The sequence below is a fragment of the Antechinus flavipes genome, chromosome 2, assembly GCF_016432865.1.
Source record: "Antechinus flavipes isolate AdamAnt ecotype Samford, QLD, Australia chromosome 2, AdamAnt_v2, whole genome shotgun sequence".
Lineage (NCBI taxonomy): Eukaryota > Metazoa > Chordata > Mammalia > Dasyuromorphia > Dasyuridae > Antechinus > Antechinus flavipes.
In genome coordinates, this window is record NC_067399.1 from 671097906 (window position 1) to 671113096 (window position 15191).

General features: G+C 33.6%; 1 protein-coding gene across 1 annotated transcript in view; it reads left to right on the forward strand.

The window, feature by feature from the left end:
* Positions 1-15191, forward strand: part of PCDH15 (protocadherin related 15) — an 859006-nt gene that overhangs the window by 456859 nt on the left and 386956 nt on the right. The window contains exon 12 of the mRNA XM_051973865.1: positions 844-993. Within this exon, the coding sequence (XP_051829825.1) occupies positions 844-993 (150 nt within the window). The remainder of the gene's footprint in view (positions 1-843; positions 994-15191) is intronic.

Sequence of the window (15191 nt, forward strand, 5' to 3'; positions counted from 1 at the left end):
CTTCATCTTTCTGCTCTGATTAACTATCTGTGATAATATTTTATAGGGTTAGTAGAATTATACCATGGAGGGCATTCTTTAGTTGGCCTGAAATGCCCCCAAAATTATGAAAATTATATATATAATTCTCCAGTCTTAAGAGAAAAAAGAATGAAAAGGAGGGGAGGAAAAAGAGAAAGACAGAGACAGAGACAGACACACAAACATACAGACAACAGAAACACAGAGGTATACACACACAGAGAGAAATAGGGAACGAGAGACAAAGAGATGAGAATGGAGGAAAGGAAGAAGAGGAAAAGGATGAGAAAGAGAGAAATACATTTGTATAACTCATTTCACTTTTCAAGTACTTTTTCTATTTATTTTATTTGCTCCTTACAGTTTTCTGATTATTATGGATCATTAGTAAGTTTTAATAAGTAGATAAGGTTCTATTTAAATGAAGGAAATAATTCTAAAATGAGTCAGAAGTTTATCTTCATATTGAATTTTTAAGGATTGGTAATATTTATACATTACACATTATTTTTATTCCTACATAATTCAGATATGTTTATCTACCCAGTTCTCAGCTTCCTGTACACTGATTCTAGTCCTGGAGATAAAACTGCTGGTTAGCCTGCCTACAGAGTTTTCCTAGAATCCCAAAACACTTTGTTTTTATTGTACGAAAGTCTTGGTGTATATTTCTGAGTGTGTTTATCAGGAAAATAATTCTCTTTTTAATAGCAAGAGATCTTAGAAGGGGGAAAGTCTATTGTAAAAATGTGCTCTATTCAGTGACAGTTCAAGTTAGGATTTCTTTTTTAAAGGTACAGAGCTCTTTGTTTTCCTTTAAAGATAACTGCATTTGATGGTGTCCAAGAAAGCAGCCCTGTTACAGTCAACATCAAGGTGATTGATGCCAATGATAACACTCCAACCTTCCCTGCCATCTCCTACGATGTCTATGTTTACACAGACATGAGCCCTGGGGACAGCGTCATACAGGTAACCACATGTGGCAAGTGAATCATCCTTTGTAAGTGACATTGATGTGGAGCTTTTGGAGTTCTAAAAGGAGTCTATCCACACGTTCTTCCTCAAAGCTCAATCCTCTTCTTATAGATGGAGAAACTGAGGCTCAGAAGAATTCAGTGATAATCTGTGATCACAGAGACACAATTTGAAAATAGATTTTTTTTATTAGAGTTCAAGATTCTATATATTTTACTCTCCTTTCATAATTCTATAGTTATTGAGATCCATTCATTTTCTTCATGTGTAGATTGAGGATTCAATAGAGGCTCTGAGTTATCATCCAGATTTTAAAATCTATGTTTCACTTCAAATGTCTACTCCCCACTGTTTTTTTTTTCTTTTTGAAAAGTCCCCCCAAAAATTCTACAAATTTTCAACATGAAAAAGCTGAGAAATGAAAAAGAATGGATAGGTACAATTTGGTATCAAAATTCTCTCCACTGGATCTCATTGTTTCCCTTTTGATATTTTCCCTCATTCATTTATATTCCCATTATCAAAGGGTAAAATCTCAATGCCTTTGCTATAATTTAATCTGACCTCATTTCATTTTGAAATGGATGAGCAAGAGACTAGAATCAAGGATTAGAATCATTTGTCCTTTTCATGTCTTCTATACTATCTCTGTGAAAAAAATCTTAAGTGTTCTCTCAATATCAGTCAGAATGATACAAAGTCTCACAGAAAAGGATCAGTAGAAAGAGCAGAAATATAGTAGAATAAATGGAAAACTTTTAATATTCTAATAATAAACAGTAATGAACAGGAAAAAAAGGTTTAGACAACCTTGTTCACATGAAGAGAAGTATCTTCTTTCCAGTTAAAACAAACAAACAAAGCAATGAATCAATATAAAGAGAAGTGTACCTAATGCTGTAAAGACACATTTGTATCTATACAACATTTGATGCCAAATTATGCTAATCACTAGCTGTACACAGATTTTGGGTAAATGACTTCAGTTTTTTGGATCTCATTTTTCTTAACTGTAAAATAAGATGAGTTCTTTCCAAATGTTTATCTTCTTTCCTGATTTCTGTTAAATTATGCCTTAATTATCCACTGAATAATCACAATGAATAAAGGAATTTATAAACTACCTTCATAGTATCATACATTTAGAACTTAGAGTGACCCTAATAGTCATTGAGCTCTACCCAGCCATTTTACCAATGAAGAAATTGAGACCAATAGAAGGGATGCTCTTTTCCTACAGGTGATCAGACTATGTCCAAGTCTTTGGGGAGTAGTTAGGATATATAAGAAGAATAAGTGACTTAATTTCATTACGTGTTCTGCTGCCTCTGATTAATGACAGCTCCTTTTTGGAACTCTTCTCTTGGCTTTGCTGATTTATCTTTCCCTTCTTCATCATTGCAGTCTTGACATTCCTCTGGACAGGCTAGACTCTTCTTCATGTCTCAGCTCCTCCCATTGGAAATACCCAGGGCTCTCCTCTCGAACTCTTTTCTTCTTTTCCCTGCTTTTCTCTATGATAATCTCACTTTCTCCTATGGCTTCAGCCACTGGGATATCTTAGCTCTTGAGTTATTAGAAACTTTAAAGGTCATCTTATTTAACCACCTTATTTTATGTGCAACATTCTGTTACCAAAAATAGCTTACTTTGAACAAAATAGGGTCTCAATCACGCTGAGTCCCTCTTGCCCAGTAGATAGAGCACAAGGTCCATTGTCAGGAAAACCTGAGTTCAAATATGATCTCAGACATTTACTAGCATTTGACTCTGGGCAAATAATTTAATCTTTTGTCTGCTTCAGTTTCTGCATATGTATAATAGGGATAATAATATCATATATCCTTTTATCTTTGTGAGGATTAAATAATAATTTCAAAGTGCTTGGCGGAGCTCTTGGCATAGAGTAAGTGCTATATAAATGTTCACTACTGTTATTAGTTAGAAAAGTTCCTAACATTTAGGCAGAAATTGGTGTATCTGCCTTTTTAAAAAAAAATATAACCATTTCTAGTCAACCTTTGGCATCTGTGTATAGATAACATTTGAGTAACAAAACAAGAAATTATATTGTTTGTATAGGTAAAGAGATGTCAAGAGAGGAAAATGGAAAAGATACTGAGCTTTTAGTGGGACTTTCCTCAGTCCAGGCTTTGTTATCCCAACTGCCTACAGAGCTGGATGATCTTCCTTGATATTGTCTCTTTCTGTAGCAGAGTCCTACATTTTCTTTGAGAGTGCTCTGAAATGCATATTTGCTTCAGTGCTTTAAATCCATCCTTTCTCAATTCACTTGATAACTTGTAGATGATCCCTAGAGCATTTTGGAACTTTTTCTTGGCCTTTTTAATTATGATTTTTATGTAGTATTTGCCACACTTTGAAGGTTTTTTTCTGCTTTTAATCTAAGGTCTATGAGGCTGATTGGGCATATGATCACTACTTGAATGGAACAGAGTTGAACAAATCAACCATCTTACATTGACATGTAGAAGGGAAAACTGAGGCATAGAGTAATTAACTGAGTAGTCTAGTGTCATGTGGTTCTCAGCAATAAGTGACAGAGCCAGAATTTGCATGTGGGTGCTGTAACTCTACGTATAGAGGTTGTTTGATTTTATCACACTCCTAGACTTATAAGAAGACCTGATTTCAATGTGGATTTCTCTGGGAAAGCTCTTCTACCTTTCTGGGTCCAAGGGATTGAAATAATTTTGAGGTTCTTTTCCTTTCTGAATTGCCAAATCTATCTCTCCACCCTTTGACCTTTCTCCCAACTTCAGACCTATAGCAGCCTGCTGACTCTGTCCTCTTGGATGTCCCAAAATCATCACCTACCATTTTCCTTGTCTAAACCCAAGCATATCATTGTTGAGACATGATGCCATAGTGAAGAAATCGCTGGCTTCGGAATTTGGCTTAATCACCAGCTGTGAGACTTACAAAGTATATGACCAAAGGTTCTTGCTTCCCTTTGGGAATTAGACTGAATAACTTGTGTGTACCTTTTAGCTTGATGATAATCTGATTATACGTACTCTGAAAAAAGGCACTCTGGATAGTTAATATAAAATAGGCTTTTCCCTTTTATCATGTCAATTATTGAATCATAAACTTTCTAACAATATCAGAGAGATGATTAAAAATGCATTGAATTAGTTTTTATTATGATTAACCAAGAAAACAAAACTTTCCTTTTTGATAACAGTGTGGTTTCTAAAGGGATATTCTAGCTGGCTTCCTTTGTGAACAATGTTTTACTGTAATATGTTTTTTTTTTAATTAGACTTCTTTCTTATTCTTATGTATGGTTTCAGCTTGGGAATAAAAGCGAATTTATAGGAAAACAAATCATCAAGGACTAGAAACTCTTAGAACAACAGAAATCCTGTGGTACATTCTACAGCTCAGTCTATATTTGCTCAGGAATTCAATGACTTTGGGAGTATTTGGAAAGGATTATTTTCTCATGTAATTTGTTTACATTACAAATTCTCATTTGCCTATGTAAATTTATATTTAATGTATATTTATACTAGAAATGTAAATTCTAAATGTTATCACATGTATAAGTTCAATTTTAACATCTCTACTCTAATTTCAAATAAGAATATTTAGTATTAATACCATATTTTCTGGTTATGAAATGCTCACAATTTTTAGAAGTTGCTAACATGGAATGTGGATATAATTTTAAGATACTACTAATAAAATTATATCAATCAATTTCTAATAATAATATCAATCTAATATCTAATAAATCAATCAATAAAATTATAATGAAGTTTTTTAATTAATAAAAATAACTAGCAATGACATAGCACTTAAAATTTACAAAGTATTTTATATAGTGTTATTTTATTTAATCCTGTCAATAATTTTGCAAGATCAGTGAAATTATTATTCTCCATTTTGCTGATAAGGAAATCAAGATAAATGAAGATTTTTAATGACTTATCCAGGTCTAACATCTGCTTTAAATATTTTTGTACTTGTAGGACCTTTCCCATTTTTTATGATCTTTTAAAGATACAAACTTAATAGCCATATGTACCTTTAATTTCCCTTTGGATATAGTGTCAAATTTCTCTTAAGAATGGATGGATTAGTTTACAACTCCACCAACAAAACATTTATGTCCCAGTTTTCCCAATTTTCTTAACACTTATATGGCATGTTAGCCAATCTTAAAGATGTTAAGTGCTACCTCAGAATTGTTTTACTTAGAGATGCTGTTTTAAGATTTTTTTAAATTTTAGATCATTTTAAGAAGTAACACAAAAAAATAAAAATTAAGCTTAGTTATAGTTGCAGCTTTATAACTAATAATGTGGCTTTATATCCTGAATGCTCATAAATATGGGCTCTTATATAGAAGGAGGAGAAATAGAAGGAAGAGAAGAATATACAGCAAAAAGAATAATTCCTGCTCTTAAGTGAAGCTAATTAATTATTCTATGACATAATCATCTTAATATTCTTGAAAGTATAGAAGAAATGTAATTTGACATAATTTCTCAGGGGAATATGGATATAAATTTTACCTTTGTACCCCAATGATCTGAGCTTTCTTAGTCTTAGTCTTAGTCTCCTCTTATGTAAAAATAGAGATGAAAATAGAACCTATATAAAGGGTCATCTTGTTAAGAGCTGATTTTGATTTTAATTGTTTTTTTTCAATTATAAATATAGTTTTCAACATTCGTTGTAAGAATTTGAGTTATAAATATCTTTTCTTCCTCCATTCTTTACTCCTACCTTCCCCAAAACAGCAAGCAATCCAAGTTAAATTATACAGGTATAATCATATAATGTGTCATTGTAAAGATGAAATAATATAGAGTGCTTTGCAACACATCTCCTCTTTATCTAAGCATTCCTTTAAAGTCTTATTTGCTGACCCATCATTCATAATATACAACCTAATTTTACATGTTCTCCAAAGATATAACTCAGTTCCCATTCTTATCTCTGCAATCTCCCCAAAAGTGACTTCATAAATTCCCATGACCTTAATTAGCTGATTTTAATTATAATACAATCATATAGTATTAAAATTAATTTGTTGTCCTAGATGCTTATCAAATTCATAATGTTCAAAAAAGAACTCATATCTTTCCCCTATATTTAACCCTCTTCTAAACTTTTCTGTTTCTTTTGAGTGTACCACTGGTCTTTAGGTCATAATACCAATACCCTCACTCTCATATACTCCACTGATATACACTTGATAACCAGATAACCTACTCAGCATCTCTCTTAGCTTTAGCTTCTTCTCTTTCCTTTCTATGTCTTGCAAGTCCTTGTTACCTTTCACATCCATTATTTTGATAGCCTTCTAATTGACCTCCATACCTTAAGGATTTCTTCCTTTCAATCCATCTTTCATAAGCTCAGCATTCCCATACACATTGTTAAGAATAGTGATGTTCCAAAAATCCAGGTCTACTTAGGTCACTCTCTTAGTAAGTTCTGATGGTTTCCTGTTGACTACGGAAACAAATTAAAAAGTGCTCATTTTCCCATTAAAAGGACTTTAGAATATGGCCCCACGCTATCTTTTCAGTCATGTTCAATATCACTTCTCTTCACATTCTCTATAGTTTAGTCAAAATGTCATTTTTAATGTTACTCATAGGGGCCCTATTTCTTATATCTATTCCTTTGCACTGTTGTTCCTTTATACATGAAATGTACTGTTAATTCACTTTCACTTCCTAAACCCTTTTATTCTCAGGTCAAACTTGATCTTCTGCAGGAAAACTTTCCTGATTGCACCAGCCGTTATTCCCATTACCTCCTCCCCATTACTGCATATGTAGGTTGTGAATAGTTTTATATAGCTATAAATATACTTGTTGTCTCCCCTGATAGAATGTAAGGTCCTTGAGGGCAGGCAATATGTCACCTCTATCTTATACTGTCTTATATCCCCAGTACTTTATGCTGTACTTAACATAGAATATATTTTTGTTGATTAGTTTTCTAATTGGTTAATATTGTTTACAAATTATTTATCATTCTCAATAATATAATATCACCTAAAGATCTGGCAGAATTACACAAAGTCAGGAGAGCACTGGGATTACCTATTCTTTTTCAGGTGTATGAATTTTTCAATCTCTGCTTAGGTTTCTTCAGTGGATCAGCACAGAGTCAGTGACTACCCATAATTCCCAAATGATAAGGTTTTTTTTTGTTTGTTTTTTTTTGTTTTTTGGTTTTTTTTAATCATACCTCTTTAATCCAAGATGCTGGTTATCCTGTTGGGAGACAGGCTATAGTTGTTCTGAGATCTAAAATGTGATTTTTATCATAGACTCATGTAAAACAATCTGACACTTGCCCTTTGCATGCCACAATTAAGGAATCCTGAGGAAATAACCAATAATGACTGGAGTACCTCCTCATCATAGAATTACTTAATCAGTAAGTCTTGCTGAGAGCAAAGGACTTTCTTTATTTTACTTTACATCAAGTACTTTTTGTCTGAGAGTTAAACTTTTAAGGAACAAATATCCATAGTGATGGATTTACATATTATCTCTTTAAAAAAACTGGTTTCAAGAAAAATCTCAGTGGCTTAGAAAGTGTTAACTATCTCAAGTCATCATTTTCAGATATGGCAGCAGAGTCGATTTTTAGTAAAGGAATCATAGCAACATCTTTCATGGAGTATAGGGAAAATTGTAAATGTTGATAATCTCAACTCCACTGCACAATGACATTCATTTAAAATGTCGACAAATTGTATCCAAAGCCAGAATTAGTCAGACCTTTGTACTAATGGAAAACATGGCAGTTCTCTGAATTTTCATAAATGGTCCATTACCCTTTCTGAGGATAAAAGAACTTCAAAGGTAGTCATTGTCTAAAGAAAATGGGAACATTACTGATTAGTTAATGTAGAAATGATTCTGCAACTGGCTTTACAAAGTCTTCTAGAGCTTAGCTTATCACACAAGAAAATAAATGCATGTCCTTCCTTTCCTGTTCTCTCCTGCCCTGTCCTCCTGTTCTAATTGCTTGCTTTCTCTCTTTTTTCTATTTCTCTCTTCCTTCAAATATATAAATATTATATATATTATATCTCCATACCTATATATGTATAAACACGCATATATATGCAAATATTGGTGTGAATCTACATGTTTGTGTATATAATATATATATATATATGTTTATGAGATCATGAGCTTTATATTTATATATCTTGCAGAAAGATGACAAAATAGAGTATAGTAAATTTTTAAAAATACATTATATAATGAGAAATAGAAACATAACAAAAGACTAAATTGAAAAATGGAAGTCTTCATACTATTTCCTGCCCCACACTTTTCTCTGCAGCTAAACTAGGTTCTTGTTTTTGTTCATATAGAACCCCTCTTCTATTTCCATGCTGCTTTACAAGTTGGTCCATGTCTAACAAACCTTCTATTTCCAAATCTGCCTCTTAGAAAAGTGATGTCAAACTAGATCATCCATGCAGCTTTGCCAAATACAATAAAATATTAGCATTATTTTCTACACTATTTAATTGATTTGTTTTGCTAAATATTTTCTAATTATATTTTAATCTGGTACTAGTTAAACTTGGAAGTGTTTCTGGTCTCAGTGTAATCACATGCTTAATCCCTCTGCCTCAGACTGTCATGGCTTCTTTGAAGCCTCATTTCAGAAGCTACTTCCGACAGGATCCTGATCTCCCTTTTGTTCTCATCATGATCATACCAGTAACTAATGGTAGATAGCATAGAATGCTAAGAGAGTCTTTTCCCTCCTCACATTGTTGGTCAGGCAAATTTTAGTCATATCAGACTCTCCTTGGCAAAGGTATCGTAGTGATTTGCCAATTTTCCCTCCCTTTCACAAATAAGAAAATGAGGCAAATAGGGTTAAGCGACATGCTGTTTTTTCACCAATAAGTTTTTAATCTATTTTACATCTATAATATATTACTCCTCTTTGATTAGTCACTTCTTTGAACATCAGAACCTCAGTTTTTTCATCTATAAATGGCTAGATGAAGTTAAGAACTAAGCTGCCTGTTTGTGAAACTCAGGGTTTTCTGGACCATCTCCAACAGATGTTAGGTCCCATGGAAGAATAAGAGATAGAGAATTTTGATACTATTGAATATGTCCACAATATGTAGAATTTCAAAGTTTTGCATTGGACATTTATCTTTATGAATTTATGCTCCTTTAGGCTTATGGAAAATGATCTTTACTTGATAAAGTGAATGAGAACACATAAAGGTATAGAATAGCTATTGGACAAATGATTATTAGGCACTTAATAGATCCTGTTCGCTGTGAATATGAAGATAAAAAATGACTCTGACAAATCCTTCAGACCAGGAGAGTTTAAGAAAGGGCTATGGATTACTTAAAAAGCCATAATATAGGTTATTCTGAGTTAATTACAATGGGAATGATTAGATAAAGTGAAATGAAATGAGGAAAAAAGTTACTTGGAGCTATGGGCAGGCTTCTGCAAAGATTTTAAAGAGTGACTGACTAGTACTTATATACTTCATCTCAATTTAGATAACCCTGTGAAAAATACCTTCAATGATATGATTGTTCCAAATTTACAGATTGGGTAAACTAAGCTCAGAAAATTAAAGTTAGAAAACTTAGGGTCACAAATCCAGTAAATGTCAGGCACAGGATTTGAATTCAGGCGTACTTGATTTCAAGAATAACATTCTATGTATTGTACCATCAAGGGTTCATTTACTGAAGAAGGGAGAGACTAGGGAAAAAGGGGCTAATTATGAAGTTGCCTCATTATAGTCCAATCAAGAATCAACAGGGGTCTGAATCAGAATGACAGTAACCAATCAGAAAGGGAATGAGAAATAAAAATAGGACTTGGGAAATGTTTGCAGTAGAAAAGTTAGGCAGGGTGGGAAGAACTGAGTCTGAGCAATGTGTCTCAGAATTGATGAAGATAATGTCAGCATCCACTGAGACAGGGAATTTAGGAAGAGCAGTGGACAGAGGGACAGGTCTGGGAAGGTAACTGATGAGTTCATTATAGAAACAAAAAATGATTACAAGCATATACTTGAATGAATTATTTTGTAAAATTAAAATATTCCTTAAGGCAGCTAAGTGACAATGTTCACTGCAATCTAGATGAACAGATTAGCTAGTAGGGAATTTGATAACCTAGAAGAAGTCATTAATAATAATGATGACAATAACAATAGCATGTACATATTGCTTTAGGTTTTGAAAAGCTATATGCACATTTCTCATGTGATCCTCACAAAAATAGAATTACATTCTATTGGTATTCCCATTTTGCAGAAAAGGACTCTGAGGCAGACAAAGTTTAAGTGACTTCTGTAGTAACACATAACTAGTAAGTTTCAGAGATAGGTTTGTACAAGTTTGTCTGATTCCAAGGACAACTCCACTAGGCCATTTCTCTCACTCAATATCGTTAAACCAAAGTTTCATTAGCTCTCGTCAGGTGTGTTACAGAGCAGGGTCCTTTTCACATTTGGGTTAGACTTGACTGTCTCCAAGGTCCCTTTCATCTCTGAAATTCTGTGTCATGAAATGCATTACATCAAAATGATAGGTGCTATTTTTTTCATTGAATACAGAAGTAGGACAAATATCTGACTGTTGAGTATAGCCGTTGATTTCACCACCTTGGGTCTCTTGTGGATTTTTCATATAACTTCAAAGGAAGCATAATTTCAGAACTCCCTTCACTCCCATCAAGACCAACCCATATATCATTTCAGAGGAGGCACAATCTTATTTTTACCCTGCTCTTAAAAACTTTCCGACTGGTTAACTTGCCTGAAAGTTTGGTATTATTTCACCACTGTGCTGTGTCAGAAGCTGTAGTGCCCTAACCTTAATGTATATTCTTTTGGTTCATTTGCTCACTGGAAATTTCCAACAAAACTTTCATCTCTGTTAGATTTTGAGCTTTTTGCCAGCAAGGATTTCATTTATTTATTTTTATTTTTGCCTTTCTTTGTATCCCAACACTTACCTCAATAACTGGCACATAGTAGATACTTGATAATTGTTTTTTGAATGACTCCTGAACCATCCAGATGGTTGATACAGCAAGTGCAGTAAATCTCTGTCCCAAGCATCCATCTATATACATATCCTCAGAAATGAAAGTAAACTGAAAAGCAAAGAGGCAAAAGCATGGATCATTCTTTTTTTCTTTCCTGATTCTTCAATTAGGAAAAATGGGTCTTCTGTTACCATAACAACTTGCAATTGCTAAGTATTGAATTAAATCATTGTTCTCCTCTGGTCAGTGGGAGAGCTCCACTCCTTTATTGCCCCTGTCAGTTGGGTCTTACCTTGGCTTCCTTTGCTGACTGACCTTGGTTTTGAATAAATCAATAACTTCTTGATATGTTTGCATCTTGATGTGGAAATAGCCTGACAGAGGGGGCTATTAAGGTCAAAACAATACAATTCCTCAACTACTTGATAATTCCAAAATCAGCTAGAATTATGAATGACTAAAAGTCAGCCAGCAAATCCAAATGATTGGATGAGTCCCGTTGGCAATCAACTTCTCAAGTGTCACATTTTGCCCCATCTTTCCTTTCTCCTTACCAGATTCACCCTTTGAACTCTTCAGTTATTGATTAAGTGCCTACCACTGCCCTTAAGCTTATGTTGGGAGGAAACTGGGCATAAATATAAACATAAAATCTATACCACATAAATAAAATACTTTTGAACTGGGAAGGCAGTAGGGATTGGAGGATCAGGTAGGTGGCACTTGGAATAAAGTAGGTATTCTACCCATGAAAGCGTCTGCTCTGCAAGGTCTTGCTCAGGTCTCTGAGCAAGCAAAGTTCTGCTTTGCTCAGACTACAAGAGACAGTCTGAGAAAAAGCTTAGAGAATAGAGATAGAATGATGTTTTGTGAGCAAGCCCAATTTGCTGATGATATAGAATACATTTTTCTTCTTTTTTGCAGGAATAGTTGTGTTCCTGGCTGTCTTTCCTGCTTTTTTTTCCTGTCTTTACCAATAGGAAGAGTAAGGATGTGAAAAAGGAAATAGACAAATAGGGAAAATGAGTTTCATGCCTCAAAGAAATTCTGAATTCAGCCTGTTATACTTTAGAAATAGTTCCCCATGATTTTTGCTATTTCATATGAACAGTGATTCTGATGCTTCTTATCTCATACACACACACACACACACACACACACACACACACACACACACACATGTTTATTCAAAAGGGTTCCTCACAAAGATATTTTCATATCAAAAATTTCTGTTATTTAATCCTTCTCATCAGCAAGTTATATAATTGAGTAATATTCTTACCACAATTTAAAAATTAAATAAATTACTCCAATTCAATGCATATTTATTAAATGCTGATGTTATTGTTGTTGTTGTTTGGCCTTCATTCTCAAATAGGACCATAACATCAGGGAAATGATGCCATGTGAAAGTGAATTTGAGTGCAGTTCCATCTGCCTCACTTTCCCCTCCAGAGTGATCTTGGTGCAGATACAAGATATAGGTCAAGATGACTAGAGATAGCCCTGGTTGAAATGGGAGACATTAACATTTTTAGATATCAGGAAGACCTGAACTGATGGCTAGTGACCCCGGCAAGTCACTTACACCGTTCCAAAACACTCTCTAAAGTGACGATTTTGAGATGGACCAATGCACACTGGGAGAGAGAGTGAGTTGTTTATTGAGAGTTCTCCATACTCATTTTCCTTCACATAAACAAACAAGCCATCACTCTGAGTTCTGGAAGGAAGTAGAAAATGGAAAGTCCAGTTGCAGAAGCAGCATGAAAGTCAGTTAGCTAGGAATAGACATTGCATGAAGGAGTAAATCTGGGAGGCTTAATTGGAGCCTGGCTGGGAGGGACTTTCAATTCCAAGGCCATACAAATCATTGGAGCACAGGAACCTTAGTGTCTAAGTATCCTTAACTATTTTTTTTCCTTTTTTTTTCTTATAGCATAGACCCTTTTAGGAACCTGATCCAAGTTCTGCACCCTTCTCAGAATAATGTTTCTAGATGTTTACAATAAAATATAAATGATGGCAAAGGAAATCAAATGAAAATTATCATTTTAAAAAGGTTAAACCCCAGGTTAAAAATTCATTTTCTGATCTAAATCCTTCATTTTTTGACAGAAAACAGACCCCAAGAAAAATCACAAGACTTGCCTAATGTCAAAAGACCAAAACTTGTGTCTCTCTTCTTTGAATTCCAAGTCTCTGCTCTCTGCATAATATCCCATTTCTTTAAATCTTTCTCAGCCTCTTCACTTGCCAAGTGTTTTTCTGCAGTGTATTGTGTGCATATATATAAATTTATATGTTTATGCTATTTTAGGATTCTGTTTTTTGTCTTTTTTTTCATTCTTCTTAAATTATTTTAATTCTTAGCTATGTCTAGACTTTTTACTTCATTGATGTGGGACAGTGACTGTTGGGAAATTCCTTTTTCAACACAAATAAATCCCTACTCTTCAACTTACAGACTTGCAGAAATGCGCAGGGTACTATGAATTTTGGAACTTACCCATGGTTGATATATCTGAGGCAATTTTAGCACAAGTCCTTCTGATTTTGACCACTACTCCTCTCTGTGTCTTTTTTGTTCTTGATGACACTTGTCAAACACATGCCTGCCTTAAATACTTTTGTGCCTCCTGCCTACAAAATAGTTATTAAAAAACAAAAAACAACAACAACAAAAAAAAAAAAAAACAGAGTAGTCCTAACACCCATCTCTGCTACATCCCAATTGATACCTCTTCTTATCTAGATATATTGGTATTAACCACAAAATTCTATTAACTGACTAAAATCCCAGGAAGAATGTTAAAATCTAATCTATTTAAAACTAATTTGAATTAAGATTTCCTAAGACATTGTGTTAAGTGCTTCACAAAGTTAAAATAGGTTATATGGTTTATATCACATGCATTCACTTTTATTTTTCCCCAAGGAGAATAAGTTTACCTGGCATGAATGGTTCCCTCATTCAAAAATACATCATTCATTCTGTCTCTAAAAATAGCTTCTGCCTCTTCCTTTAGGACCCGTCCTGTCATTCTTATCTTACTTCCTTGACTCTTTTATATGATATTTTTTCTTCCCAATAACTACATCTGTCCACCCCCAATGCTCTTCATTTCCTAGGTGCTCAGTTGTGTTCTAATTCCCTTCTCTGTCTTTAGTAATTATTTCTCTTAAAACTATTATTTTTATAGGTGAATCATCATTAAAATTTAAATAGGGAAGCCAGGTGATACAGTCATTTCTGTCCATAATATGGACACAAAATGGATACATATAAAGCATATGAAAATTGAACCTTAAAGGCAACTTACAGTGAGGTTCCCTAGACTATAACATTGAAAATATTTTTTTTTTAAATCAAAATAATCTCAACTGAAAGTGGGCATACAGTTTCAATAAATTCATCATTGGAATGAGTCAATTAGTTATAGTAAGAATGCGTGTGTGTGTTTGATTTTATATACATGTGTGTTTATATATACATGTAACTATTTTATGACATATGTATTTATATATTTATAAGTATACATACTTATATATTTACTATATGTATGTGCATTCACATACATATATTTACATATATATCTATATGTACACATGTACACACTGTATGGTGTGTGTAGATATATGTCTATATATAGTGCATATATATACATATATATATATATATATATATATATATACATAGTATATATGTATATATACTATATGTACACTCATATACTCTTAGGGATAGATAGATAGATAGACAAGAACATGGTGTATCCTCTCTCCTGATTTGACTTTACACAAAGTGATTGATCAGGATCATGCACAGCTTTCTCTTATGAACTACAACTATCCTTTACTTTGTTCTGACTGATATTGCCTCAAATTTTGAATAATTTTTGTTTCTTACGGTAAGAAGTAAGATCCTCAAATCTCACAATTATGTACATGTCAGAAACCAAGATGGCCTAGATGATGGAGTAGTGGAATTAAAGTAGAAAAGAATAGGGGTTAAATCTTGATTCTGACAATTATTTGTTATTTAATTTTGGGCAAGCCCCTCCCTGAGCCTGTTTCCTTATCTTGAAAAGGACATAGTCATATCTCTATTTGTCATGCCACAATGTGTCATGAGA